The sequence below is a fragment of the Arctopsyche grandis genome, chromosome 6, assembly GCF_051622035.1.
Source record: "Arctopsyche grandis isolate Sample6627 chromosome 6, ASM5162203v2, whole genome shotgun sequence".
NCBI classification, from domain to species: domain Eukaryota; kingdom Metazoa; phylum Arthropoda; class Insecta; order Trichoptera; family Hydropsychidae; genus Arctopsyche; species Arctopsyche grandis.
The window spans coordinates 25647627-25675595 of record NC_135360.1 but is presented as its reverse complement, the minus strand read 5'-3'; the positions used below and the strand labels follow the sequence as shown (position 1 = coordinate 25675595).

General features: G+C 30.5%; 2 protein-coding genes across 2 annotated transcripts in view; one reads left to right on the top strand and one right to left on the bottom strand.

Moving 5' to 3' along the window:
- Positions 1 to 27969, top strand: part of LOC143913194 (uncharacterized) — a 328592-nt gene that overhangs the window by 94690 nt on the left and 205933 nt on the right. The gene's annotated exons all lie outside the window — the stretch shown is intronic.
- Positions 12481 to 27260, bottom strand: LOC143912663 (RYamide receptor-like). Its single transcript, XM_077431959.1, has 9 exons — positions 27242 to 27260; positions 27080 to 27140; positions 25419 to 26159; positions 15589 to 15787; positions 14685 to 14753; positions 14140 to 14283; positions 13447 to 13513; positions 13246 to 13348; positions 12481 to 12538 (listed from the first exon to the last, which is right to left on the bottom strand). The coding sequence occupies exons 1-9, from the start codon at positions 27258 to 27260 to the stop codon at positions 12481 to 12483; spliced, it is 1461 nt and encodes a 486-aa protein (XP_077288085.1).

The following is a 27969-nucleotide window of genomic DNA, read 5'->3' as shown; positions in this document are numbered from 1 at the left end:
TTCATTTGAGAATGTATTTATAACGAATGGATTCATGTGACGTGTTCCAAAATTTACAAAACACATTTATTATTCAAAAACACATTTATTATTCTCGTATTTCAACTTCCATTTTAAATTTTAGTTAGCAGATAAACATTTTCCAAGTTTAGAGGGAGGTTGTTATTGATTTGACCTTTTTAAAATCCGCCATCGCAATTCGGAAGGTATTTCGATTTCTCATGTTAACGAGAATTTTCCGAAATACATAATTACACCCTCGATGAAGGCATTTCGTGAAAATTAATATAGGATCAAATTATCAAATTAGTAATATTTTCACGGCATTTTCATTTTCACTTTTGCGACGTGCTTCAGATAAGAAAAGCGAGTCGTTTTATTACGCCATTTTTCTCATCGGAATGTTCATATTTTACCCGTAAACGCCAAACGAAGCGTCGAAAATCTGCATGCAAGCCTAAATCGATGTTGTTTTTCTCTCAATTTATTTTTTTAATATCGTAAATCAGCCACAAATATTGCTGGTTGTTGCGATTAAAATATTAAATATCTTCCATTCATTTTTATGAGTAGATATTACATTTGAATACTACATATATACTGAATTTATTTCAGTCTCGTGGGAGCTCTCTACTTTCCTTTTGTACATTCTTAATTATTATTCTATTCAAAGGTATGTTGATTATGTCTACATTTTATATATGTAAACATAGTATAATATTATGAATACGTGTAAAATGTGAGATGGTAAAATCATCGGAGCCTAAATGGAATTTTAAACAATGTAAACACGAAAACAAGAATTATACTGGCTTTAATCGAGGATTTTCCGCAATCCCAAATTTAAACAGTTTATAAATGGTTTTCTACCCTCCTTAAGATTACCCGCTAACTGCTCCGTTTTTCAGGATTATTTTTTCGATGGAAATTTTCCGATCGGAAAATGTATAATTTTTTATACAGCTCCAGTATTTTCACGTCGCTAAGATGAATCATAACAGGTTCGTATATACTCCTATGAATTTGATAGAAATAGCGTGAGTACGGAGACACGCGACACTAACAATAAATCACTTTAATTAAAGGCGTATTAAGTTTTCTCACTCTCTCAGATGGTGATGAATAATTTTCTAAAGGTCCTATTAACTCTACATAATGGGAGGTTTGCGATCCTTCACAAGGTTGGATTGCGTGTCCATTATCCCTTTCGTTACATTATATAATACAAGCTGCAAAGATTCTCATGTGTATTGTTATTATGTATATGTGAGATGAAAATTTTATTTGTTGTTTCAAACAAACACTTTAAAAGGGAGTACTTTTAATTAAATATTTTTCCAATCTACGAAAACACATTATTATTCTCCGTACGTGAAATATTATGCATATTTTGTTTTTATATGAACTATAATATATAGATTTATGATAAAATATGGAATCGTGAAATGTTTTGGAAACTATTCCTATTACAAAGTTTTATCACATTGTGTGAAATATCCTACAATATACGTATTTATTTTTTGGCAAAAGTACATATATTTCCTCACCGAATATATGTACATAAATATGATATTCAAATCAATCAAAGTCGATTTATCACGTGTATGTTGTATGTATGTACATAAATTATGTAATATAAACTAATAACGAACGAATAAATGGATATTAATGAAATAAATTTTAAATAAACACAAAGTCTTTTGTGAAATAAAATATGATTTTTTTCAAAAACCTCTTGACAGCGTAAAAGTCAAGAAACTACCAATTGAACGATTTTTCATCGCCCTTCGACCCATTTGTTTTTCTTTGTGACTTAAGTCACTACATGAATACGAATTTATAAAGATACATATCAAATTAGGATAGATTGCATTTGGACGAATGAATGTTGGTTTTAAATCAAAAATGCTACTCTGTCTGAAGAAAAAGATCTTCGACCAATGCGTTTTGCTAGTGATGACGTATGGATGTGAAACTTGGACATTGAACGCCAAGATGGTACACAAAGTCCAATGTACTCAAATAAGTATAGAACGCTGTATGCTCGGAATAGCGAGGAAAGACAGGAGGCGAAACACGTGGGTGAGAAGTATGACAAGGGACACAGTAGATAGAGTAAAGAGATTGAAATGGCAATGGGTGGGCCACGTGGCTAGAAAAATGGATGAAAGGTAGACCAAAGGGCTACAATGTAAAAGGGAAAAAGGCAGACCGCAGGGAAGATGGGTAGACGAAATTAGGAAAATGTTTGGAGTGAGATGGATGAGAGTTGCGCAAAACAGTGACGAGTGGAAGCGTCTTGGATATCTGCATTCTTTAGCTAGTTTTACAATTTAACCTTAGTGTTAACCTATCTATTTTATCACATTAGGGTACATCTAAAACAGCGAATTTTGGAATTCGGAAATACTCTAGGTGGAAAAGATGTTCTGTATCATGAGAAATCCTTGAAAAATAATATGAAAATTCTAAAGATATTATTTGCACTTTGTGAAGATTTTTCAATTTTAATTTTTTATAATTAAGTTTATTTTTTTCAATTCATCTCAATTAAAAATAATTAAATTTATTCTGCTTTCATTATGACAATTTGAATACTCTATTTTTTCGAAACATTAAAATTTTCAAATTGGCAAATTGCGTCAAGAAGAAATTTTACGCATAAGTTCTAGTATTTTTTCAATTTCCCACTTCGAAAACGTGATAAAATTTTAGTGTTTTTCTTTGCGTCAAAGTTACGCATCTCATACGGAAAATTCGCGACTCGCTGTGAATGTGAATAATAAAATACGAAAACGATATTTTTCGGTCCACGTCTGAGATATTCCAGGACACACTTTAGATTCGCTGTAACTGGATTTTACGTCTAGTACTATTGACTGGATGATAATTTATATATTCTGAAATTGTATAAATGTTGTATAAATCGCACAAGGATAACGTCTCCTAAGTGCTGTCGTCTCCAGGCGAACTAGTGACAATAGGAATTTTTTTCGAGATAATTCAATCGCCAAAAATTGACGATAAAACTTCATCAGCATTATTTTGCCAACAAATTGAATCAACATCTGAAAGAAATTCAACAAATTTTAATAAAAAGATCAATAAAATTGATAACACGCATCACTAATTGCCATTTCATTTTTATTTATTCAATACATATACATATATATCGTCAAATAGTTTTACATCCAATTACACTTATTGACATTCATTTAAGACTGTAAAGTTAACACAAGGTGAGACGGAAACAATTAGACAGTTAGTATTTTGAAAGAAAACACTTTCAAGTATTCGTTTTTGGTACGTTTGTACATATGTACATACATATGTATGTATGTATGTAGCAGTTGTTCATTTCTTCTCCTTTTGACTCGAGTAACCTTTGTTAGCTCATTTCCATTATTTGTAACCCACTTAAAGAAATCTTTTATAATTTAATAAATTCCCAAACTCCCTCACATTCAAACTTTATCATTTTTTTAAAATATAAATGGTTATTAATAAAGGTTAAGAGGATTAAAAGGTTTCTGAGTTACCAGAGCGGAGTTTAATCAACCTTTACTAAATATGATCCACTGAATTGTCACATGATAATTTTTTTTGTTGGTTCCCTTTTATCTTAATAGCTTTTATTAGCGTTTAAAAAAACACGCAACTTTTACAATTTTACAATTGGTACAATTGATGGAAATATACCCCAAAAATTATACGAGTAAAAAATGGTTGGTAATCACTGCTACAATACATATATGTACATATGTATATAAATAACACTTTAATTGAGTCGTTCAATATTCCAATGGCCTAATTGCAGTCGTCCCACTCTGTACATATGTATTTACTATTATAATATAAATTCGACACGAAAATACATATTACTTTGAATCTATTTTCATATTTACACATATTTTAATTCAATCAACTATAGTAATAAATATGTGATATACGATTTAATTAAATTGTTTCATCTCGTAACACATTTACATATTATGCTTATGAATTATGTATATGTACATACATACATACATTCAACATGTAATTATTAGCTATTGAATTTAACTCTGTGATTAACCAACATATACATATGTATGTTTGTATATTCAAAGCTGGTCTCTCTCTCCCTCTCTTGGAAGGATTTGTACGCACCGCATTTATGTACATTCATACGTGGCGACATTATCGTAATCCTTGCAAACATTTCGCGTTATTGCTCTGCACGCAAATTCCTCCAAACGAGCCCACTAGGCTCATAATCAGTTTCGGATTCGGTTTATCTCCAATGTTTATCTCTAATGTTCAACTTTAATAATTAATGTCTATCTAACATATGATTCACATATAAATTAAAACTATTTAATTTACACATCTGCTCGTTTGCAAAGCAGGAACATTAAAAGTACTAACTCTAACGGTCCGCTTTAAATTTGCCTCGTTAATTTGAAATCGTATATTTTTTCTACATGGAAGATCGCATTACTAATGAAAATATAAACCACTAATTCGACTGAAAGTTGTTTACGACAGTTGCCATGACATCGGTAATGAGCTTTATGTATGTATAATATATATGTATGTACCTAATTTTTTTTTTCTACTTTATATGCTACATTTATGTATGTACATACATAAGTATACTAACAGCGAATACAAAAAAAAATATTGTGTGATTTTTTAATAAAATTCAAACTACTAAGAATAACATTTAATATAAAAAAAATATAAATATTATACTAACCTTTGGAAAGAGCTTTTTACAATTTGCATAACCAATCATGAAAATATTATATTATACATGTATATAAAAAAAATCGATTCAATTTAAAAGCAAGTATAAAATTTGGGCATTTACGTGAATATAAAATTTTTCTATATATGTATGTTTATGATATATTTATATGATTTTTTCCAGTATATTGAATAATAATTTGATAGCTCATATAAAAATAAGTATCTCATATACCCACACGTACATATATATAAAATATATAAAGTATGTTGTACATTAAAATATTAATTGATTTAACAAATTCCATAGCTCGGTATGTGCTTAATATCTAATAGTTGAGCTTAGTTTTAATCTGATGATTAAAATATCACATGATTTCAAGGGGAAAATACTCACCGATGATTGAGATGTGTAGGAAGAGAACGAGAGGTGTAAAGTTTACATTTTAAATAAAGCTCACATTCAAAGAGAAACTTATACTCTTTCGTCAGCTGCCTTATCGCTGTAAACTTTTCTTCACCATTGAAATGGGTCGAAAGTTTCAGACTCCCTTGCGTGCTCTTTGAGAGGAAAATGTCTTATACATAGTATGTACATACATATATACGCCCGAGTAAATACATAGTCGGCTTCGTTTTATTTTGACGTGCTGTATTTCACTCTCCTTTCTCAGATATCTTTGGTGGCACAACGTGTTGATCTCAAGGTGCTTTGGGACACCTTGAGAATTTAAAATCATATTCGGTTATTCAACATCGTATCCCCGTACCTCGCCCTGGTCAGAGTGCCATGAGAAATAGGATCTGTGCTATTTCTAGCACCCAAATGGACAGGACCTCTGCGAACACTAACGTATGTAGAGTTAGTGTTCATTCTGAAGAGCATGTGATCTGAAATTTCGATACCTGGAAAAGTATATTTAGAATTATATTAAAAAATATATTTGAAATGACACACGTGCGTACGTAGTACGTGTATTTTTTTCATAAACATATTACATATATTATATATACATATGTACTAAGGGAATGGATGCAACATGTGTACTGAGAGTGTAGAGTGTAAATTTTGGTAAAGATCTTTCTTTGGTAAGTATCTTTCAAAATATTGGGAACCATCAATATAATATGTAGTATACTGTATAGTATAGTATTATATATATATATATATATATATATATATATATATATATATATATATATATATATATATATATATATATATATATATATATTAGCGCTATTCTGTGTGTCTGTGTGCGATAGCGCTAGCGTACTACATATAATGGTCGTTTCGATTCGACATATTCGACATACATCACAGTTAAAACACTGCCAACAAAACGTACGAATATAATAACGAATCAAGAAAAAAAAACTCTATATATATTGTTTGTTACCAATATTTCATCTAGGAAAATAGTCTCAGAGCATTTAGCGCCATCTATTGATAACACTGAGCAACAAAAAAATAACCTGAGCTAAGACTAACCAATCTTTACTAAGTTTGACCCACTGAAATCGAATATGATAATGATTTTTGTTGGTTAGTGATCGTTTACGAGATATGAGCGTTTAAAAAAATGCGCGATTTTTACAGTTGTGTGGAATTTGCGGTCTTTAACTCAATCTAGTATTGCTGTGCTCAAAGTGAGTATTGGAATCAATAGTCAGATGTTTTTTTCTATTGATTGTCATATTTTATTGCTTTGAAATACTTATAATTAATTGTCTAGCGAATTTTAAAAGTCAAAAATATAAATTTTTTGACGGATTTTTTCTCACGACATTTTACCGTGCGCATTTTTTACCGCAATATTTCGTGAGAAACATTTACAAATTTTTTTAGCGCATTAATAAAATTAATTTTTAGATATGTATATGTACATAAGTTCGTATGTTTTTCTGTAAACTAGACTTTTCAACGTCAACATCAAACAAATTTGTTAAATTGCATGGGTACCATTCAATACCGGTATACATAACTTATAATGTATACCGGTATTGAAACGGCTTGAAGTCATTTGAAGGTTTATTTCTCACCTTTCATCTATTTTAATAAATATAGATATAAAACAAGCACTCTCATATGCTCTTTCATAAGCATGTTTGTGCATTTATCATTCGGCGAAAACATTCCGTGTCATTAAATTCAACAAGACACTCAAAGAGAGTTCGTATTTAATCTATCAAAGATACGAAATAAAAATGCGTTGATAGGTGTTTTTCATATTTTATACGTGGTTTTTCCTTTTACGCTCGTTTTCATCTCTCACGAGAAATGAATAAAAAGGAAAAATGTAAAAAGAAGAGACGTGCCGGGAGAGTTGCCTTTTGGGCGTCCCACAGGCTTCTCATGAAGACACGGGACTAAGACATGGGGCCAATATTGTAAATTTTCACTTTAACGAGGAAATGATTATTTTCGCAAAACACAAATAAATTCAATCTAATAAATAATTATATAATGCACTTTAAATATAAATTTTCAGCTTGAATAAGAAAACTCAAATAACAATGGAAAATTTCAATAGACTGCTGAAAATTTTTACTGCGATTTCCGTAAACGGGTATGAAGTTTTCCATGAGGTTTTATTTGAGTCAATATTTCGCATATAAAAACTTTATCTGCACCTGAACAGTGAAATGTGTATTTTTATGAGTGAATATAATGAAGAAAATTTTATTTATTATTTTGTTTGATGCCACTTTTATGCTTATCACATTTCCACTGTGATTGATTACTGTAATAAGATTTATTCGGCGTTTGCTTGCGGATTAATAGATTAATCGTTCATTTTTATATGATGCATATTTATGACGTTTGGAAGTATTATATATATTATGGTATGCAGATAAGTTTACATTTCATTCGCATCGCGTAAATATTTGTTTCAAAAATACATTAATCAATAATAGTGTAGCGCATAAAATGTGTATGTATGTATGTGGAATATGGGAAAAGAAACGAAAACAAGATTTGTTATCGAACAGTTTCCGGAAAACTCATCTTTCTTATACATTGTCAATCTTGTCACGGTCGCGATAAGGACACGTCCGATGAATGACAATCGTAACATTGATACTTTCGAATATGAGGAAAATTTTCATGAAAATTTATCAATACGTCAGTCCCAATTTTAATTCGATACGTTTATTAAATACGGATAGAAAACAATTCAGAATTCACCAGCCATTTCGGTTATAAGTAATTAAAAAAAATTATAATGCAGAAAAGAAATATTTCTTATAAAATATAATTGCTTCCGATAAGTAGATTCTACAAGGATTCTTATGTACATATGTATGTATGAATAAAAAAAAATAAAGTATGTTATATTTAGCTAATATTTCCGATGTAATTATTATTCGGCTTCATATTAATCAGTGTCATATTTCGTTTTGATTTCTTCTTGTATTTATTATATGAATTGCTTTTCCAAGTCTACATACGTACCTATATTTATCTATGTATATATGTAGGTAATTTAATATGAAGATAATACGATAATAATATTAAAAGATAAACCTTTAAATATATACAGGATTTTAAATGTACATATTGTGTTATTACTTAAATGGCAATTTGAGAGTTTCGTAAAAAAGCTGCTTTTCCATAGAAAACTTTTATATTTTGAAAATTAATTATTATTGAAATTTCGTCAAGGATTTTTGTTAAAATTCTGAATAATGAACGTTTTATTTCGGGACACTCTAAATCGAATTTAATTTCACAGTTTCCTGCGCGGTACGCAATGCAAATAACAACGCGGTACAAGTTGGCACGTTTTCAGGCTTAACTCTGCAAATATATCTATATACATATATATATATATATATATATATATATATATATATATATATATATATATATATATATATATATATATATATATGTATAATATTTTTTAATTCGAAAGTCATTACCAAAATTTACAATTTAATTTATTTTTACATACATCCTTTTTCATTCTATTATATTACGATATATAATATCATGTACATAATATAATATTGAACTTAATATAATATTTATAGGAACATTTTGAGAAAATTATTTCCGCGATGTATCAATAAGAAACAGTCAACCTTATTTGGGTATTTGCTTACAAAATGCCATTTCAAATAAAAATATTTCTCGAAATATCCAATAACCTAAAATTATATATTTCATATCGTATTTTTGTCATGTTTTCTTCAATTTTGGTTCCGTATGAATTTGAAGTATGTACACCATAATATTACATATTCACATAATAACGCTTGTATGCATGAAGTACCATTAGGTATGCGTATACTGTATATTATGTAATTATTTCAAGAGAAAAATCTTTTAGCTACTTTTATAAAAATTGCCATACAGTCATGACAGATCACTCTAAATCGATAATATGGCCAACTGTGTACATATCCAAACACATATACAATGTATTATACTTATGTAAGTATGTAAATATTAATAAGAATTATTTGAAGGAGAAGAAGGGGTGCCGATTTTAGTGGTATAACAATTAAGTTATGAAGATAAATTGGCAAACTCTTATAAAAAAAGTTTTTCTAGACTTTTATATATAATCATAAAGATCTGTATAGCAGCCATAGACGTAATAATCGTGAAAACGAATATTTTTTTTGATTCTGGCCAGGATTTGAGTTTACAACAGAAAAAAACATAATTACAACAAAACTTTTTATAAAATTAATAACAACAATGAAAAAAAATTGCCGCGTACCGATAAGTATTTTAGTAACCGATACTAAGTTTCAGTTCGATAGGATTAACGGCGTTCAAAAAATTCCCAAAATACACAGACACACACACATTTTTTTTAGATCAAGAAAACGTGATCAGTGATCGACTCTGAGTTCGAATCAGTCAAAATTTTCGCATGATCACAAAATTTCTTCTATTTTTAATGAGTAAATACGTAGATAAAGAAAAAAAAAGACTCGAAAACCAAAGATTCTCCCATTTTTTATCAAAAGCAAAGCCCATGATGACGATTTGCCAACCTTAGTTTAAAATACACCGACATACATACTAAAAGATATACACACATGCATTTTTTCTAGATTATGAAAACGTGATCAGTAATCGATTCTGAGTTCGAATCAGTCAAAATCTCGAGTTTGAATTATCGCATGATCACAAAACTTCATCTATTGTTACTACGTACATATATAAAGAAAAAAATGCTTATGTACGTATAAATAAGCATAAAGAAATTCATGGATTAAAAAAAAATAATAGATAAATTAATTAAAATTTAACTAGTAGGTATATATGTATGTATTTTTCTTTATTATATTTGTCTCTGAAAAAATGAATAGAAATCTTACGACCAGAGAAAAGTAATCAAACACTTTAATTCGCTTCTCATTGAGTGAAATTAAATCATTTCACCTCAGAAAATAATTATGACGAATGGAATAGTTAGCATCAATCAATTTTAAATTTTATGATTAAATATTGAATTAAAGCTTTAATTGCTAAATATTGCGGACAAATATTATATTTGACAAGTTGAAAGTACATATATTTGAATGAAAGATTGGTTCAAACAATTTTATACAAGTTAAGCACAATTTTCTCCATAAAAAGTTTTTTTGCTTCAATAGAAGTACTCACATAAGCTTTAACGATCATACTGAGATATTTTTATGGTGCGATTCATTCGTGAACTTCAGAATTACCACTTAAATATAATATATAAAAGTTATTTCAAGTTTCGTTTGGTGGAGTGTTAATAGGCCCTTTTACTGTATTGGAATATATTGAAAGTGGAAACTTTTTACTCACATTTTGCCTTGCAAATATTTCCACAGTCAACCATTCAGCATATTATACCCGTTTCATTTAAACCTGCGATAAAGCACAGTAAATATATATTTTTCGGGTGGAGAATTCCAAATGAGGTAAACGACAAACCGCGAAAAAAAATTGATGACGTTTTCAGAAAAATTTCCGATATTGTTAGCACACACATGGAACTTTATTTATTTGGAAAAATGCTGTGTTTCATTTCATAAAGTGTAACGAAAAAAATGCCATGTTACCCAATCTTCCATCCTACCTTTATTATAGCTTGGAATCTAAGGATAGTGTATATAACAGAAGTTATTGTGTAATAATACATAAAGAAAAATACATTTTATGATAATTTCAGTAAAATTATACACGACAATGGCAGAATTTATTTTATATGTAATACACATTCTCACAAGCATAAAAGGATATTACATTGAAATTTAAAATTGACGTTCCAAGCATTATTACGTAGAAAAATAATAACGAGATGACTACAAAGAAAATGGAGCTGACTTTCTGTGAGCGAATAAAATTATAATAAAATACATGTGTGTATGTATGCATTTACATATGAGAGTTCCTACAAACAATATGTAAGAAAGGCAAAAAAAAAGATGCAATGGTACGATAGAAATATTGATAAATTAAAGAATGAGCCGACAAGGATGTGGAAAACAATAAAAACATTGATTTCAAGTAAAATTGAGCCAGGAATGAAATAATTAGACATAGATGGAATTGTGTATAGTGATAAAGTAACTATGGTAGATAGGTTAAATGAGTTTTTTATATATAGTATTAGATATATTATAGATTCAATACAGGTTGGGTCTCATTATCATTATAATAGTTTGGATAATTTATCTACAGCGATAAATATTTAATAAATTTGAGCTGATAAATAATAAGGAGTTGTATGATATTTTGAATGGCATGAAATCAGTAAGAAGTATGGATGATTTAACTGTGGAAATATTAAAACAAACATGGGCTAATATAGGTTCATGTTTGTTAAAAATAATTAATGTATCATTACAAACAGGTATTGTTTCAGATGCTTGGAAAGTGGCCACGGTTGTGCCAGTGCCAAAGGTACCGGGTACCTTTAAGGCCAATGAAATGAGACCCATTAATATGTTACTTGTTGTTCAAAAGTTATTAGAACAAGCAGTTATAAATCAATTTAAAAAAAAATGTTGTTATGAATGATTGTTTGACTGAGGAAAAATCAGGTTTTAGAGAACGCCATTCAATTGATCATTTTTAGTTGGATGGGAGTGATAGATGATTCTAATAAAGTGCTTGCAGCTGTATTCTTGGACTTCAAGAGAGCGTTCGAAACCATAGATAGGAGAAGATTGATAGAGAAATTAATTAAGTTAGGATTGGGTGGGAAAGTATAAAGTTGGTTTGAATGTTATCTGAATAATAGAAGACAGAATGTAAAAATTAATGAAAGAGTTTCTAAAAGTTTGATTTTTCCATTTGGAGTACCACAGGGATCTAAATTAGGACCTCTGTTGTTTATTTTATATATTAATGATTTGGTGAAAGTATTTGATATATATAAAGTTCATATGTTTGTGGATGATACGTTAGTTTATATTGTAGGTGATGATGGGCAAGTTATGAGTGATATTTTATGTAGGGAATTACAGTATTTAAGCGATTGGTTATGTGAGAATAAACTGAAAGTGAACTTAAGTAAGACTAAGATGATGTGGATGAATAATAAAAGCGTTGTGAGTGATGTGATTATGGTTGGGAGAGTGGTAGATATTATTAAATATTTAGGCATTTATTTGGATTGTAAATTAAGTTTTAAGGTGCACGCAGATTATATTATTAAAAAAAATGGCAAAAAAAGTTGGTGTACTTTGTAGGTTAAGAAATTTATTAAGTAAAAAAAGTAAAATATTAATATATAATTGTATTGTACGGCCTCATACTGTATATTGCGCCACAGTGCTCAATTTATTTAGTGGATTGTATATTGAGAAACTGAAGAAAGTGCAGAATAGAGCAATGCGTGCAATTTTGAATGTGAGGAAACGTAAGAATGGTAGAAGTATGTTAAATGAATTGAAATGGTTGGATATTAGAAACAGTCTTAAATTAAGCACTTTAAAATTTGTATATAAGCTAGACAAGAATCTATTACCCAAATATTTCAATAATTACATAGTTAGGAATAGAGATTTGCATAATTATAAAACTAGAAATAGGAATAAATTAATTATAGGCAGAGTAAAAAAAGCAAGAACTGCAGGAGGTGTCTTTCACAGAGGTGTTCAAATCTATAATGCCCTTCCTGAGAACATTGGAAGTGCTAATAACATTGGTGCTTTCTTGAAGGGTGTTAATGGAAACCTTTGTGGAAGATGATGTAATTATACAGGTTAATAAATGCAATGTTTGGCATTATATTTTTATTATGTTATAGTTACTAATTATAGTTTTTTTTTGTTAATTATATTATGTTATTTTGTAGTTACAATTATAGTTCTTACTTTTGTTATATATTCATTAGCAATTTGCTATTTTAAATTAAATAAATAAATGTGTATGTACATATATATGTATGTATATGTATGTATATCGTGAAAAATATCGTTGACATTTTAATACATTGTTTGCCAGAAGGAGGAGGAGAGGAAAACCTTTGATTTCAACGAAAATAAGTGAAAAACGCAAGATAAATGTATTACCTGTCATAGGAATATTTCCAGCGAGGCTTGATCGATTTACTCCGTCTGGCAAGGAAAGCCTTGCCTTTGCATACCTCCTGCAACACGGTATTTTTCCCAAAATCTAAAACAAATGTCATAAATCTCACATTTTTCGGAAATATAATATGTGACGCAAATTTTGGCAACAAAAAAAAGATCAATTTTATTAATATGAATGACCATAAAACATTTCGTCAAAGTAAACTACTACTTTGGATAAGAGGATTGTGTCATATTTTTCCATCGTCTAATTTTATATTACCAATATAATATACTATTTATTGTATCCCTGGAAAATTATTTCGCGTATGTAAATATACACCTTACGAAAAAAATCTAAAAGAAAAATACGCTTGAAAATACGAATATCGTGTGAAGAACGAGACGAAATCCATTTATGACAAATTGATATGCTGGGATACTTATTTCAAGTCGTCAATCGAAACTCAATAAAATGCCGATACAGTTATTCTATTTTTTTTTGTTTTATGCAAATAAAATTTACTTTTTTATTATATTATATAAAAAACCCCTGTATTTTCATTCATTGAGAAAATACCAAATTTAGAATTAAAATTGAACGTTCGTTAGTTAAGTTATCACAAAGTTAATATTGTATTATATTTTGTATTCGAAAATTTCATTTCTAAAGTTTACTTTAGCAACAAAAACAATCAACAAACTTTACTTTTAAATGCGAAATATACAATGTTACAAAACGAAAAATCTAATTTTATGAGATCTCGCAGGTGTCAAATTCGTATTATATAATAAATAAAATGTGTTACCAACTTTAATAATAGACAGTTTTGAGCTTGTGTTATATATATTAAAGTTCATACAAATTCATTGTTTATTTAATTATTTTTTTACCTGTAAAAATCCAGCTCTGAAGCGAGCATTCATATACCAATATATAATTGGATTGTAGCAAGAATGAGACATTGCCAACCAATGAGTGATGAACCACAAGTATTGAAGGGGCCACCAATCGTCCCAGGAATCATTGTACAGTAACTAAATAAAGACAAGAAAATAAAAGTACTACAGTATTAATAAATACATTATACAAAAAAATATTCTATGAAATATAGCAACGTGTATATAGCATATATTTTCAAATGTATGATTATGTCGAATTATTTGTACCAACTTATATGGATGAAGGGTTCCTTTCGGTGGGAGGAAAATTAAACCGTTGCAAGTTTTCTCCCTGGAGAGATCTACATATGTATGTACATATGTGTGAGAGATTGTATAAGCGAGTTCTTAGGGTGACCACTATTGGTGAGTATTTGAGTCAATATTTACCTTAATCTACTCTTCAGCAATGGAATAGATTGTCTTTTTCATTTTGCTGATAGAAAAACAAACAAAACTCCACAACTTGTTGTAGTAATAGTCGATATTTAACTTACCAACAGAGCATTGTACGGCAACCAGCAAATAATGAAGACTACCACTACGACGATCATCATTTTCACCATCTAAAAGTAGAATTAATTTAATTTTCAAGCAGGTCATTGTTATTTTATTAAATAATTTTATTAATATGCAGGTTTATATTTAATGCATGCTAAAAAGGAAACATATTCTGTAAGTGATTTTCCATACCAGCATGATGTGGGAGTGATAAGAAAATATTCGAGCTTTTTAGCGTACAAATTTCCTTCTATTATCGCGCCACACATTTGTAAAAACTTTTTTTACGGAATACATTTTTTTCGGCGGAAATTCAGCACCCTGTTTTGCGTTGAAGAAGTATAAGAAAAAAAAGTCCCATTGTTCACGAAAAGTTGTTGATAAATGTGGCATATTTTCTAAACTTTTTTCAGAAATAATTTCAAGCTGGTAAAAGGTCACAGCACTGAGCATACTACATATATCCGGTTTAGAATTTATGCCATTGCCTTTAACATTTTCGTAAATTGCTTATCTGACAATCTCTAGAGCTTAAAATATTACACCAGTCGAAAATGCTGATAAATGGTAACGAAATTTACAATAATTTGGTTACCCTATAAATAACATACCCTTCACGAATCCGGAGACGAAAACTTGAAGATTAGGTTTTAATAATTCAATATAAAACTTTATTATTATATACAGCACATGAATACGTCTTATTGAAGCACGAAATGTTTTATTTTCTCTTTTCCAAAAATAGCAACGTATAAATGCGCATTTCCGTGATGATAGATCTCGACAACGTTTGACTGAAATTGAATTAAGCTTCGAAAGAGAGCCTTTTTCAATTAAAAGCAATTTGAGAATCTTAGTGCCTAGCTCAAGTGGTTGTTCGCAATCAATTTTCTCGTTTACCTTTCTTTTCGATTTAGCCATTCTCTTATCCCTGGAGTTTTCGGCTTCTCCTGGCGGCCTACCGCCCCATACAGCCATGGCTATTCTTGCGTAAGTGAAGACCAGAACTGACAATGGAACGGCGAATTGAAGGGTCATGAGAGCCATTGAATAATAATGCTCTTGTTCAAACGTAGGCCATGTTTCGCGACATATACTCCTGTTGAGAAAAAAAAAACAGAATTCACTTAGTTACATATTTTCGTAATATCAATGTCACATCCATTTCGACGAGTCGTTATTGTATTTTTTTCCATACTACATATGTAGTTGTATGACAAAAAAACCGTATTTATATTATATGTATAAACCGTATGTCAACATATATGGGATTTCATTTATGTAGTTGAATTGTAGCGATTGTTACAGCTATCACTAGCAGATGGTCCATTAATTCTGAATACGTGTTACCTTCAGCTCTCACGTAGATTTTTGTCTCGCATAGTGGGCAAGTAAAACTTTTCGTTGGTTAAATGTTGTAAAATATCTCGTGAACAACGAAATTTCTGGTGGTTTTAATACCTACGAGCTGTATATTCATGTTATTTGGGTGTACGGAATCTATTGAAATGATCGGGTATTGAAATTTTCCGCTGGTTCTATATACGAAATTTATTCTAGCGTAATATTCGGTTTCATTTCACAAATATCGTCGTTTTACAAGGGAAGTTTATTGAAAAAAAAAATACATATGCATTGGATCACATATTTTCGAAACGATTTGTAAGATTTTTCGTTGAGATTTTCAACTGCGAATATTTTCTTAAATAATGCATCCGTTGAGTGCTGAGATGTATTTAAAACTTTTAAATGCTTCTTCTACTTTAGCAAAAGAAAATTAGACAAAGAATTTCATTAAGAGACTTGTATTAATCAGAAAACTTAAATAAAACCAGCTAAGTGTGAACCATCCTAATCCTACACTATTAGGTAAAAGAGCAACTTGGTATGTTTGTATTTTTATTTTTCAATTTTATCTCGAAAATGTAGCCAAGAATTTCGATTCAATATATTTAACTGATTAGATTTAAAATTACATTTAACTAAAATATTTAGTCTTGAATTTGTGAAATCTCATTAAGGGGGTTAAATAACCAGATTAAATTCTTTGCCATTACCCAGGTGATTCATTAAACGAAAATTAAAGCCTGTATATAAGTATGTATATATATTTAATTACTCTGTTATCACAGTCAGAATCAATTAATGGTTGAAAATAAATTATATTAATTAAAATAAAACTTGTACTAAAAAGCAACTTATAACGCAGTGATTCATGTTTGAATCAAACAATGTTTCTACATACATATATGTATGTATGTACTGCTAGGGATTCCAAAAACACAGACAATTGTCACTTGTCAATTGTCGGGTACTACCGAAAAAAAATTCCCGCTACCGGTAGTACCGATATCCACTGCTATTGATTTATTTAAGCAATCTTGGCAACATAATTTAATTATTTACCAATAAATTATTAACTGTAAATGTATATATATATATATATATATATATATATATATATATATATATATATATACATATATATATATATATATATATATATATATATATATATATATATATATATATATATATATATATATATATATATATACATATATATATATATATATATATATATATATATATATATATATATATATATATATATATTTTTTTTTTTTGTAGTGTGTTGAGCCCTTCTACAGCACGCTAATTACCTATCAGCGAGTGTCAAAACAATAAATTAGTGCATGCTCCTTGCTTTGAAGAATTTATAAGAGTGAAAGATGGTTTCAGCTTTTAAATATTCATTAAATATATTTAAATAATTTTCAAGTGAAAAAATGCATTTCTGAAAATATCAAAAGGCAAAAGGATTGATTTACAATCATAGCAGCATAGTCCGAGCTAAGCCAGCAGCATAGCTCGGACGTTAAGCTTCTGCTTACCGTCAAGAAGGTGCCGGGTTCTATCCCTGAATGAAAATGAATTTTTCAGAGTATGCTGTTGGTCAGACCTGGATTTGTGACTCCAGGTTGATCGTTTCCTATCAGAGTTTGCCAATTTTCTCTGATTTCATTGTTGAAACGGTTCCCGGAAAAAAAAAATTGGCTAAAAATCCTTCCTACCTACTATGTCACCACTATTTGAAATTTGATGGATGTACAATAAAAATTTATGTACAATTCATAGATGTCTCGTTAATTTGCGAGTTTTTTCAGTGTCTCGCAATTCAACGACTTATAATAAAAAAATGCTGCATTTGTATTTGTAATTGGCCAGGAAGGCGCATTGGGATTTACCTGTAAGGCCTTCCTGGTATATATGTAAAATAAAATAAAATAAAAATAAAAATAAATTTGTAAATCAATATGTATTCAGAAAGTTTAGTTTCAGGTATAAGTACGATATTTTTACGTATGATATACTTTGTAGGTGCTTTAATTTCAATCAGGTAAAAAAAAAAAAACCGGTAGTGGAATCTCTATCTGGCATTTGAAAATGAATGAAACAATATAAAATTTAAAACTAGTCGAACTAATATGAACTTTTGTAAGTGATGTTCGATTGATTCTATTGATTATGAAACACTTCACCTGAGTATACATATTTAATCGAATTATCAATATACATATGTTTCAATTCTCCGAGATAATCAGCGAGTATATCACACGGTGAAAAAGGATAAATTTAACCTCACAGATTCCCAAAAGGTTATTTGATTGATGTACTGCCTATTCTCACCCTCACTCGCCGGAAAATGGCAGAACGTGAACCGCATAAAATACGCGAAATACGCCACCGGTTTTAATCGATAGATTAACATGCGATTAAAAGCTCACGTAGTCGTCGTTGCCAAAGTGCGATTAAACGATCGATTTGTGAATCGGCAGGGAGAGAAGTGGGTGGGGGGTGAGGGTGGGGGGAGAGAGATCTCCGAGGCCAGTTTCCAGTTAAATTCGACAACGTCTGTGATGGAAAATGTTTTCTTTTGTCCCGCGTTAATTACAACTCGATTGAAGTGTCACATCGGAAGAGACCTTTGAGCTTCGAAATTCACGCCTCCAAATTCGATTAACTTCCACACACATTGTTTGCAAATATTAATCTCGCATTTTTTTGTTGCAGAAGATAAGTAATAAATAAACGGCGATATAGAATTACACTCTAGGGGGTAAGTCGGCGGTAATGGATGAAAATCTAATTAATATTCATACAAGCCGCCTCGGCTTATTATTCTATTAAGAATTCACGACTTCTGGCTGTTCGTTGAGAGTTGATAATTCAAGTTAACCGAATTATCTCAACGTGTGGAGTGAGTTATAAAATTATGCACACTCGTTCTAGGAGCCGATTGAATTCGTAATGTAGATTTCAGGATGGTGTTGATTCGAATAATGTATAACGTACGACATTTAGACTCGTAAATTTAAACATTCACACGATATGTTAACAAATAATCAATATCTACATAGTAAATATCATTTATCTTTCCGTACGATGATATATTTAATGGCCTTTAAAAACGCAATGATTACAGCTACAGAAAGTTGTTGAAAAATGTTCATCACAAAATATTTCAATACGACATTAATTTTCTCGATTTTTTTAAGTATATTTTTTAGTATCTTGATGATTGGATAATTTTAATTAAAAAAATGCGTGTGTGAATTTTATTTTTGATAAATTTTGAATACACACATGTAAAGGAAAATGACTCTTGAAAAACACTGCCATACAATATTAATTTTAATTTGTTATTCGGCCTAATTTTGCTTCCGTGAGTTCAAAATATCGCCTTTATTCGAAAATTTGATTATGAATTTGTAGCATAGCTTATGAATTTCATTAATTGGATGAAATATTAAAAATAATACTAAAAGCTTTTTGACTAGAATTTGGATTCAAAATACATCTACTTCCTCATAAAAATAAATTTCATATTATGTCATTCATTTGCTTGGGTATAATTCCCTTGAACTTCGGAGAAACTTTTCATTAATTCGTTTTGTTCTCCAGCTTCTACTTAGTAAAACGTCATGCCTATCTTTGTTGGTACAGTTGGGACTTTATGTCTCTAATGATTACGTGCATGATAGACATCATCATTTGATAGTTGTACCTCCTGCTCTTACAGTTTTAACCGACTTCTCAATAAAATCGTTGCTGCTGAGCCCGAATGCGATATCTTCTACCTCAGTGAGCGTAGGTTATCGGAGATTATTTAAACCTATTTGTCTGCTATTGGAGATTATTTAAACCTATTTGCCTGGAGTGGAATTTTGATCTTTCTTTGTATTTGTATATCTTTTATTATATATTGGTGCTGGCTATATGTAGGTGCAAGACATTGTATTTTATTATATGATATTTTTACTTTATTTGCTATTGTTTTTTTTATGATTATGTGTAAATGTATTTGCCTGTGTATATATGTATGTATATATTTTTATTTTTCTCATCTCTCTGTATTTTTCTACTATTGTGGCGTATTAGGGACTCTTGTAATGCCACAATTGTCCAAACTTAAACTTTCAAATGCCAGATGGAGACTGCCGGTACTACTGATTATTACCGGTAGTACGAAAAAGACAACCAGTGTTATACAATATATTGATTTCAATGTTATGTTAATTGAATAGTTTTGAATTTAGAAGAAAATGTTGAATTGGCTAGTTTGTTTGGCTTAGTCGAAGAATGACAATAGTTTTTGACCGGCGGCTATTTTTCTTTTTTTTTATTTGCCCAATTCTGAGCGTTGTGGTCATGGATCGTCTGGAATTTGATGGACGATCTGCCTCCACTCCTTATGGTACAGTGCCAACTTGAAGGCATCATTAAGGGACGATCCCTTTAGTTTTTTGAGTTGGTCTGATCATCTCTTGGGAGACTGACCTCTCATTCGCCTTCCCTCCAACGTTCCGGTGACTGCCAGCCTCTCCAGACGCCAAATTAATCCTGGCCATATAGCGAAAAGAGGAAAAAAACACTTTCCTACATGTGGTGGAGTCTCTTTGATACTGCAAGCTTTTTGAGGACAATGTTCGTGCGTCTTGCGGTCCATGGAATACGAAGCATCCGTCTCCAACACCACATGTCGAATGTCTCCTTTTCTCTTTTTCATGGTTCATGTCTCTATTCCATACAGTGCAAGAGGAACATCAGAGATTTTAGTCCTTCTCATAATAGAGCGGTTCTTCCATATTTTTTATCAGACTGACCATCGCCGTTTTCGCCATTCCTACTCTTCTGCGAATTTCCGATGGCATCATCTTTCCCTAGGTAGATAAAGTCATCGACTTCCTCAAAGTCTTTAAAACCGTTGGACTTAATAGGAGTCTCAAATCTGTCAATGAATAGGATTTTTGTTTATCTATAAAACCAGGTGATTACTCTATATCTCTATTCTACGAAGTAGTTCAGTAATTTCATCCTCATTACCATATAAATATATATATATATATATATATATATATATATATATATATATATATATATATATATATATATATATATATATATATATATATATATATATATAATCGTAGCCTTAAAACCGTATCGTCTGCAAATTGAAGATGATTTAAAGGACGACCCTAAGCTGAAGTTGAACCCCCCATTTTTCTATTTTAATCCTCCAAATACGCCCCGAAGCACCGCATTGAATAATTTACGAGAGATTCCTATTTTTCCTACGCCTTTTCCAATACTGAATTTGCCAGCATCTGCAAAAAGGCATTATTTAAAGCTACATACTTACATATGTGTGTATGTATAAAAGTGTACCCATTTATATGTGCGTAAAACGATCAGATATGTATTATCATACGCGTCATATATGTAGATATGTGAATTCCGAAAAGAATCGTAAATTTGATGATAGTAATTAATTACGTACATATCGTATGATATTGTGAACACGTATAATAGTTTTATCGTGGACAGCATGTAATTAAGGTATTGTTAAAGGATTCACGTTAATTTCCCCGACTTGGGATAATACCATAGTTGAAAGCTGCTTTATCTTGTGGGATGAACAAGTCGACAAGGTTCTTGGTGAACGTTTTACGTTGAAACTCACCACAATTGACAGTACTTTTACTTGGAGTTTGTGAGTTGAAAAGGAAATATACATATGTATACCTACATAATGTAATAAGCTTTGTATAAGTACGAATACCCTTGTTTGCGTAAGTGCCTTTCTAAAATAACGTATGCCCTTTACTACACACTTAGAACAATTTTAAATTTTTGATTGTATGAATATACATACATATATGTATATATTTTACACACGATTTCACATGAACAATAAAAGTATGAGTTTCCATATGTTACATTCAGCTATAGTGTTTTTGAATTTAAATATGTATTGTATGGAAATGTAACGAAATAAAATATATCTATAATATATACCAGTATAGAGTATTGTATTCGTCAAATGGGGGAAAGGAAATTTAATTGGCATGGACTAGTGGTTAGCTAGATAATATATTAAATTGTCTTTATATGAGAATCAAATAAAATTCCACTTAGAAAAATCATATTTCGACTATTGTTGTGGATTAATAACAGAAATTATATTGATAACTGGCTAACCTGGATAAAATAAACGAATTTTTGTTATTAATCCACAAGAATAGTCGAAATATAATTTTATTTAGTTCTCATATAAAGACAATTTAATATATTATCCCTATTAATTCAATTCAGATTCGTGTAAATACGAGTAAATACTAACACGAGCTTTTAGCTCGCAATTTTACCGATTTAAAATTCAGCACAATTCCAGTTAACCGTTTTAAACGAAAATAAAAAATAGTGTGGCCAGAACACTATCCCAATAAATATCTTTCAATATAAAATACTCAATATAAAATAGTATTAACAGTGGGAAAAAATCCCAAATGAAAATACGTACTTTTGACTTTTGATTTGAACTGGACGACTACTTAGACAGATTTGAAAGCTGAAAAGTACTTCAAATGAAATATAAAATACCCGATTATAGATTCCAATATTCATTTTAAACAGGAAATTGACAGATTTGCAAGACATATAGGACAGGATTGCCAATATGTTGGAACATTTTCAATGAAAATCAGATAAATTGGCAAACTTTAATGAGGAACGATCGATCTTTGATTCACATATCCAAGGTCTGGCCAGCAACACAAAGCCAGGGATTGAAACGGTGACCACACAATTGAAAACATTATACGTTTAACACCAATCTATTCTGCTGGTTAATTTATGTATGTTTATAAGCCAGCAGTATGGCTTAATGGTAGCGTGTATGTTTAGCACCAAGTGATCAGTGGGTTCGATCCGCCATACTGCTGGTTAGATTTGGGGGTATTTGTGACTCCAAATCGATCGTTTCTTCTCAGAGTTTGCCAATTTTATCTGATCATTGTTGATTATCTTTCCTGTTGTAACAAATATTCTGTATTTATTTTGTGAATAATTTGTAAAAATTATGTACAAAATCATAATCCATAGATTTCTCAATGGATTTATTCTGTAATTAATTAATTGTTATTTCGTGTTCTTCAGCTTCTGGAAATACAGTGAATTATGTAATAATATAATGTTGCATTGTTCATAATTAATTGACCAGGAAGGCGCATTGGGGTCTTCCTGTCAAGCCTTTCTATTCAATACATTGGATACGATATTATCATATATTATTAATATGTAGGTATGTATTATTACCATACAGTATGATTAAATTGAAATTTAATAATTTCACATTATAATTGAAAGAAAATCATAATGTTCGACTGTTCTCAAACGATACTTTAGATTGTGAAGATTTCTTCTATAATAAATCCCCTCCATTAATATTATAGATAATTTATAAAAGTTTCAAACGTATGATTAATAGTTTACATCAATCGAAAAAGTCGAATGCTGACTTTTATATAGGTATATATTATATGTATGCATGTACATATAATAACAAAGCGAATTTTCATCCCAGCAGACTTAGAGTGTGATTTGTCTGACAATGTATATGTAAATGTGTCAAAAGTTGAAAATTTCATATAATAAATTTAGCGAAGGTAAAACTTAATTTAATCAGTCAACTTGCAACTCTTAATAACATCGAGCGTAGCTTTACGTTAATATAACTTAAGCAATGAGTTTTTCGTTTAATAAAAATATCTTAATAAAAGTTACCTATATCTACATACAATTTTTTATAAAGCTCTTTCGATCATTATTTTTTCTCTCTGCTATATTTTATTTTTTAAATGTCGTAAAAGGCAAAAAAACGTGCCACCGGTATATTAATTCGCAGCGGCAGAAGTTTTACACGTTTTTGCGTAAATATAAAAGGAACAAGTTAAACACAAAAAAAGGTGGTCGATTTTGATTACACGAATTCTGAATTATGAATATTCAAGCTATACTGAGGACAAATATTAACTTTGAAATTGGACTGATTTATATTTAAATGTGATGGTAACAAAACACATATACATACTATTACTAGACATGAATTCATACGGTGAGCTTTAATATCATCGAAATCGTTTCAATCATTATGTATATATATTTAATATACAATATGTATATAGGACTCTGTACAAAGTAAACTACAATTTCCGGCACTCGGAGTTTCATCTGAAATATATAAATATGTACGTGTATATATGTATATATATATATATATATATATATATATATATATATATATATATATATATATATATAAATAAATATATATACATACTAATACGTATGTGTGTATTTGAGATCTTAAATATTTATAGAGCAATGTGCATATATAATAATATAGTATAATATGCATATGTTTAATTTTTAGTAAATAATATCTAAATGACCAAATAAAATATTTTCTCAAATTCAAACTTGGAAATTAATGTTTGCTTGTCGAAACTTTATTCACATTTGCTGACTACGCAAAATTACCGAAACATATGTACACATGAATGTGTACGCTAAGTGAAAGTTCTGGCTATTTCATAAGTATTATGTAAGTTTTGACTTGGAAGTAACATAAACATTTAAGTATGAAAGTGTATCTTCATTTGTTCGAAACACACATAATTAATTATAATTTCAAAAGAAAATCACTCTTAGTTGTTTTTACAAACTTAAGTGTATGTTTCTAATGAAGTTTATAAAAATATCATAAAATTGAGAGGAGCCTTCTTTGCTACTCACATTGTAAAATTATTTTTTTTGGCTGCAAAGTTTAAAAGCCGAGACAAGCTAACTTTTTATAACAATTATTCAAATAAATTTAATAAAAAAACAAATGAATGTTTACTATTTGATTGTTTTGCCATGTTTAAGCTGTTTATATTACAAATACCGAGCGACGCCGGGTAAAAATACTAGTATACCTATACAATATATGAACATTCTCATTGATGTTTGAACGATAAAATATTATATAATAGCTGAACCCGGCTTGCGTTGCAATGCCACAATAACGCGTGCAATTTCCGTTCCCGTTTCACAGACATTCAATTTTATATATGGGTATAGATATATTTGCTGACGTGGGCCATCCGCTGTGTGTTTGTGGTACAGCCCTGAATGATCAGTACATTCGAGTGCGAGGTAGGCGTGGCGCGATTATTGTCACACTCGCAGCGTGATGCGTAGAAGGCGGGATAGCTTTATTTTCGCGTCAGTAAAATCGTAATTACGAATATTATTATTAAGAGTTTTTTCCCGTATTTTTCACAGTAATCTTCCCGGAAATGCATACAAGAAATCAACTAAAAAATACAAAAAAAGCAACTTACTTATTACAAGTCACGTGTGCTTCCGTTGGAAATAGCAAAGACGAAAAAATCGGTGTCGGAACGGCAGTAGCCAAAGCTCCAACCCATACGGCTGCAATTGCGGCTTTAGCTTTGGGCTTTGATAATCTGGGTCTCAAAGGCGCCGTGATGGCCCTGTAGCGATCAGCAGCCAGTGCAACCAGAGTATAAGCCGACACGAGCACGGAAACCACCTGGGAGTAGTTGACGAGTCGACACAAAACACTTCCAAACGGCCAATAGTACAAGATGAGCGAGGAAACAAACGAGAATGGCACACAGAACAACGACATGAGGATATCACCGAGAGCCAAGTTGGCTATGAAGTAGTTGGTGACGGTTCGCATCCGAGGATTCGCTATCACTATGAAGCAGACTGCTCCATTGCCGAGGAGTGCCACGCAGAATATGGCGAAGTACATGAAAGTCACGGCCGCTTGGAAGTACACCTCGTCCATGCTGATTTTACAGTCTGTATCGTTGATGTTGATGTTGCTGATGTTGGTGAAGTTGCTGAAGCTGTGGTTCCAGAACCAGTACCAGTCCCCGTTTGGGTATAGTTCATCCATGGTCTCGGTGACTGCAGTCATGCTGTCGTTTGCTGTCATTTTCGTTGGGCTTAGTACGATTTTTGGCGACACCTTTTCAATTCGAAGAATTTCATTTTGAGGAATGTCACGTTGTTGATTTTCGCCATTGTAGTAAATTTGAAACAGTTGAAATCTGAAACAATTGAAAATTTATTATTAAAAAAGGGCTTTCAAATGTTTCAATGGTAGCCTTTGGCCAAAAATTATAAAATTTACATATACTAGACATAAAATTAGAATATGCATATACTATTTGGAAAATTAATTTTATAAACGGATATTACATATGTATATCTATTGAAAAGTTTCAAAAAAGAATTACACTATTACTTCTATACGATATGAGATTGAAAAGAATATAAACATATCAACATTAAAGACGAGATGGACGAAAGACTATCTATCAAAGTTTACCAAATTATAAAAGCTCCCAAAATTGTCCTATGATTAACCTACTCACATTTAACAAAGATATTCACATGAGAGACATTCACATAACCAGCAGCGTGGTCTAGTGGTGAATGTTGAATTATTTCGTACTTGATGTTACGAGTTCGATTTCCCGCTGAGTCTCGCTGTTGGCCAGACCTTGATTTGTCTACGTCGATCGTTTCTAATCAGAATTTGCCAATTTTTCTTTGAAACGATTCCTGTAAAATTGGCGTTTCCTTCCCAATTTTCTGTTGCGAACCTTAAGTTATTGTTATCGAATATAAAAACCTCTGTGGTTGTTTATCGAATATAAAATTCGTATTGTTACATGAAAGTTATTCATCGTTATTTATCGTATTAATACGATGTTTGTAATATATGTATACTGACCATAGATGTCAGATATTATTTAGATTTACATGTATCTATGTAATAATTCTGTGGACCAGAAAGGCGCATTTGGGGTTTACCTGTTAAGCCTTCCTGGTATATTTGTAAAATAAAAAATAAAAATAAATACTCACAGACTCCAAAAAATTATTGATTACCAAAAATCACAGACTTCTTTTCAAATAGAGTGGTTAAAATTTGGAATAGTCTACTACCAAATGAATTAGTAACTCTAAATAAAGTTTGCCTCTTTGAAAACCTATCTCTCGCTGAGAGCTTCCTTGAGTGTAATCTAAACACAAAAAAAATTGCAAAAGAGTTTTTGAAAGTTCTCGAATAGAGTTTTTGAAGTTTCATAAAGAGTTTTATGAAATGTAAGCAGGCCAAAATGACCTGTTTTGACGTAAAACATGTCATGTTGCATCAAAATAGATCATTTTGGGATCTTATATTTCAGCAGCAGCAGCGTAGACTAGTGGATAGCATATTAGGCTTCCAAACAGAGTGGTCACAGTTCGATTCCCACTAGTAGCTGTTGGCCAGACCTTAGTTTGTGACTCCAGGTCGATAGTTTCCTATCAGAGTTTGCCGATTTTCATTAAAACGTTTCCTGTAAATTGGCATCTCCTTTTCAATCTCTCTTGCAAATCTCTAGTTATTCACCATCTTGAGGTTCACCAATTTGTATAATAAAATACTACAAAAATGTCTCCATAGATGTCAGTGTGGATGATTTTTGTATGAATTCCATATTTTTCAAGTTTTCAAATAAAATTCAAGTTTTTTATTTGATTGTTGCTAAAATATTATACAATAAAAAATATTCAATTGTCTCATATACTTTTAAATAGCAAGTACGATTACAATTAGTAATTCAAAAGTCGAAAGGAATTCGATAAATTGAATTGTTACAAAAGTATGTAAGAAGTGATCTTACTCTTGACCTTGCAGAGGGGGAATTACAACATTTTTGTCGAATATAATCAAACGAAAGAAAACCCTTTGAAAAAAAAACATCTGAAATGTTTGAAGTCAATCAATTCTATTTAATTCACTTGTTTAGTTTTATTCAATTTCAGTCGACGAGTAACAGTCGAGCCTTGCACTAGGCAAATATTGGT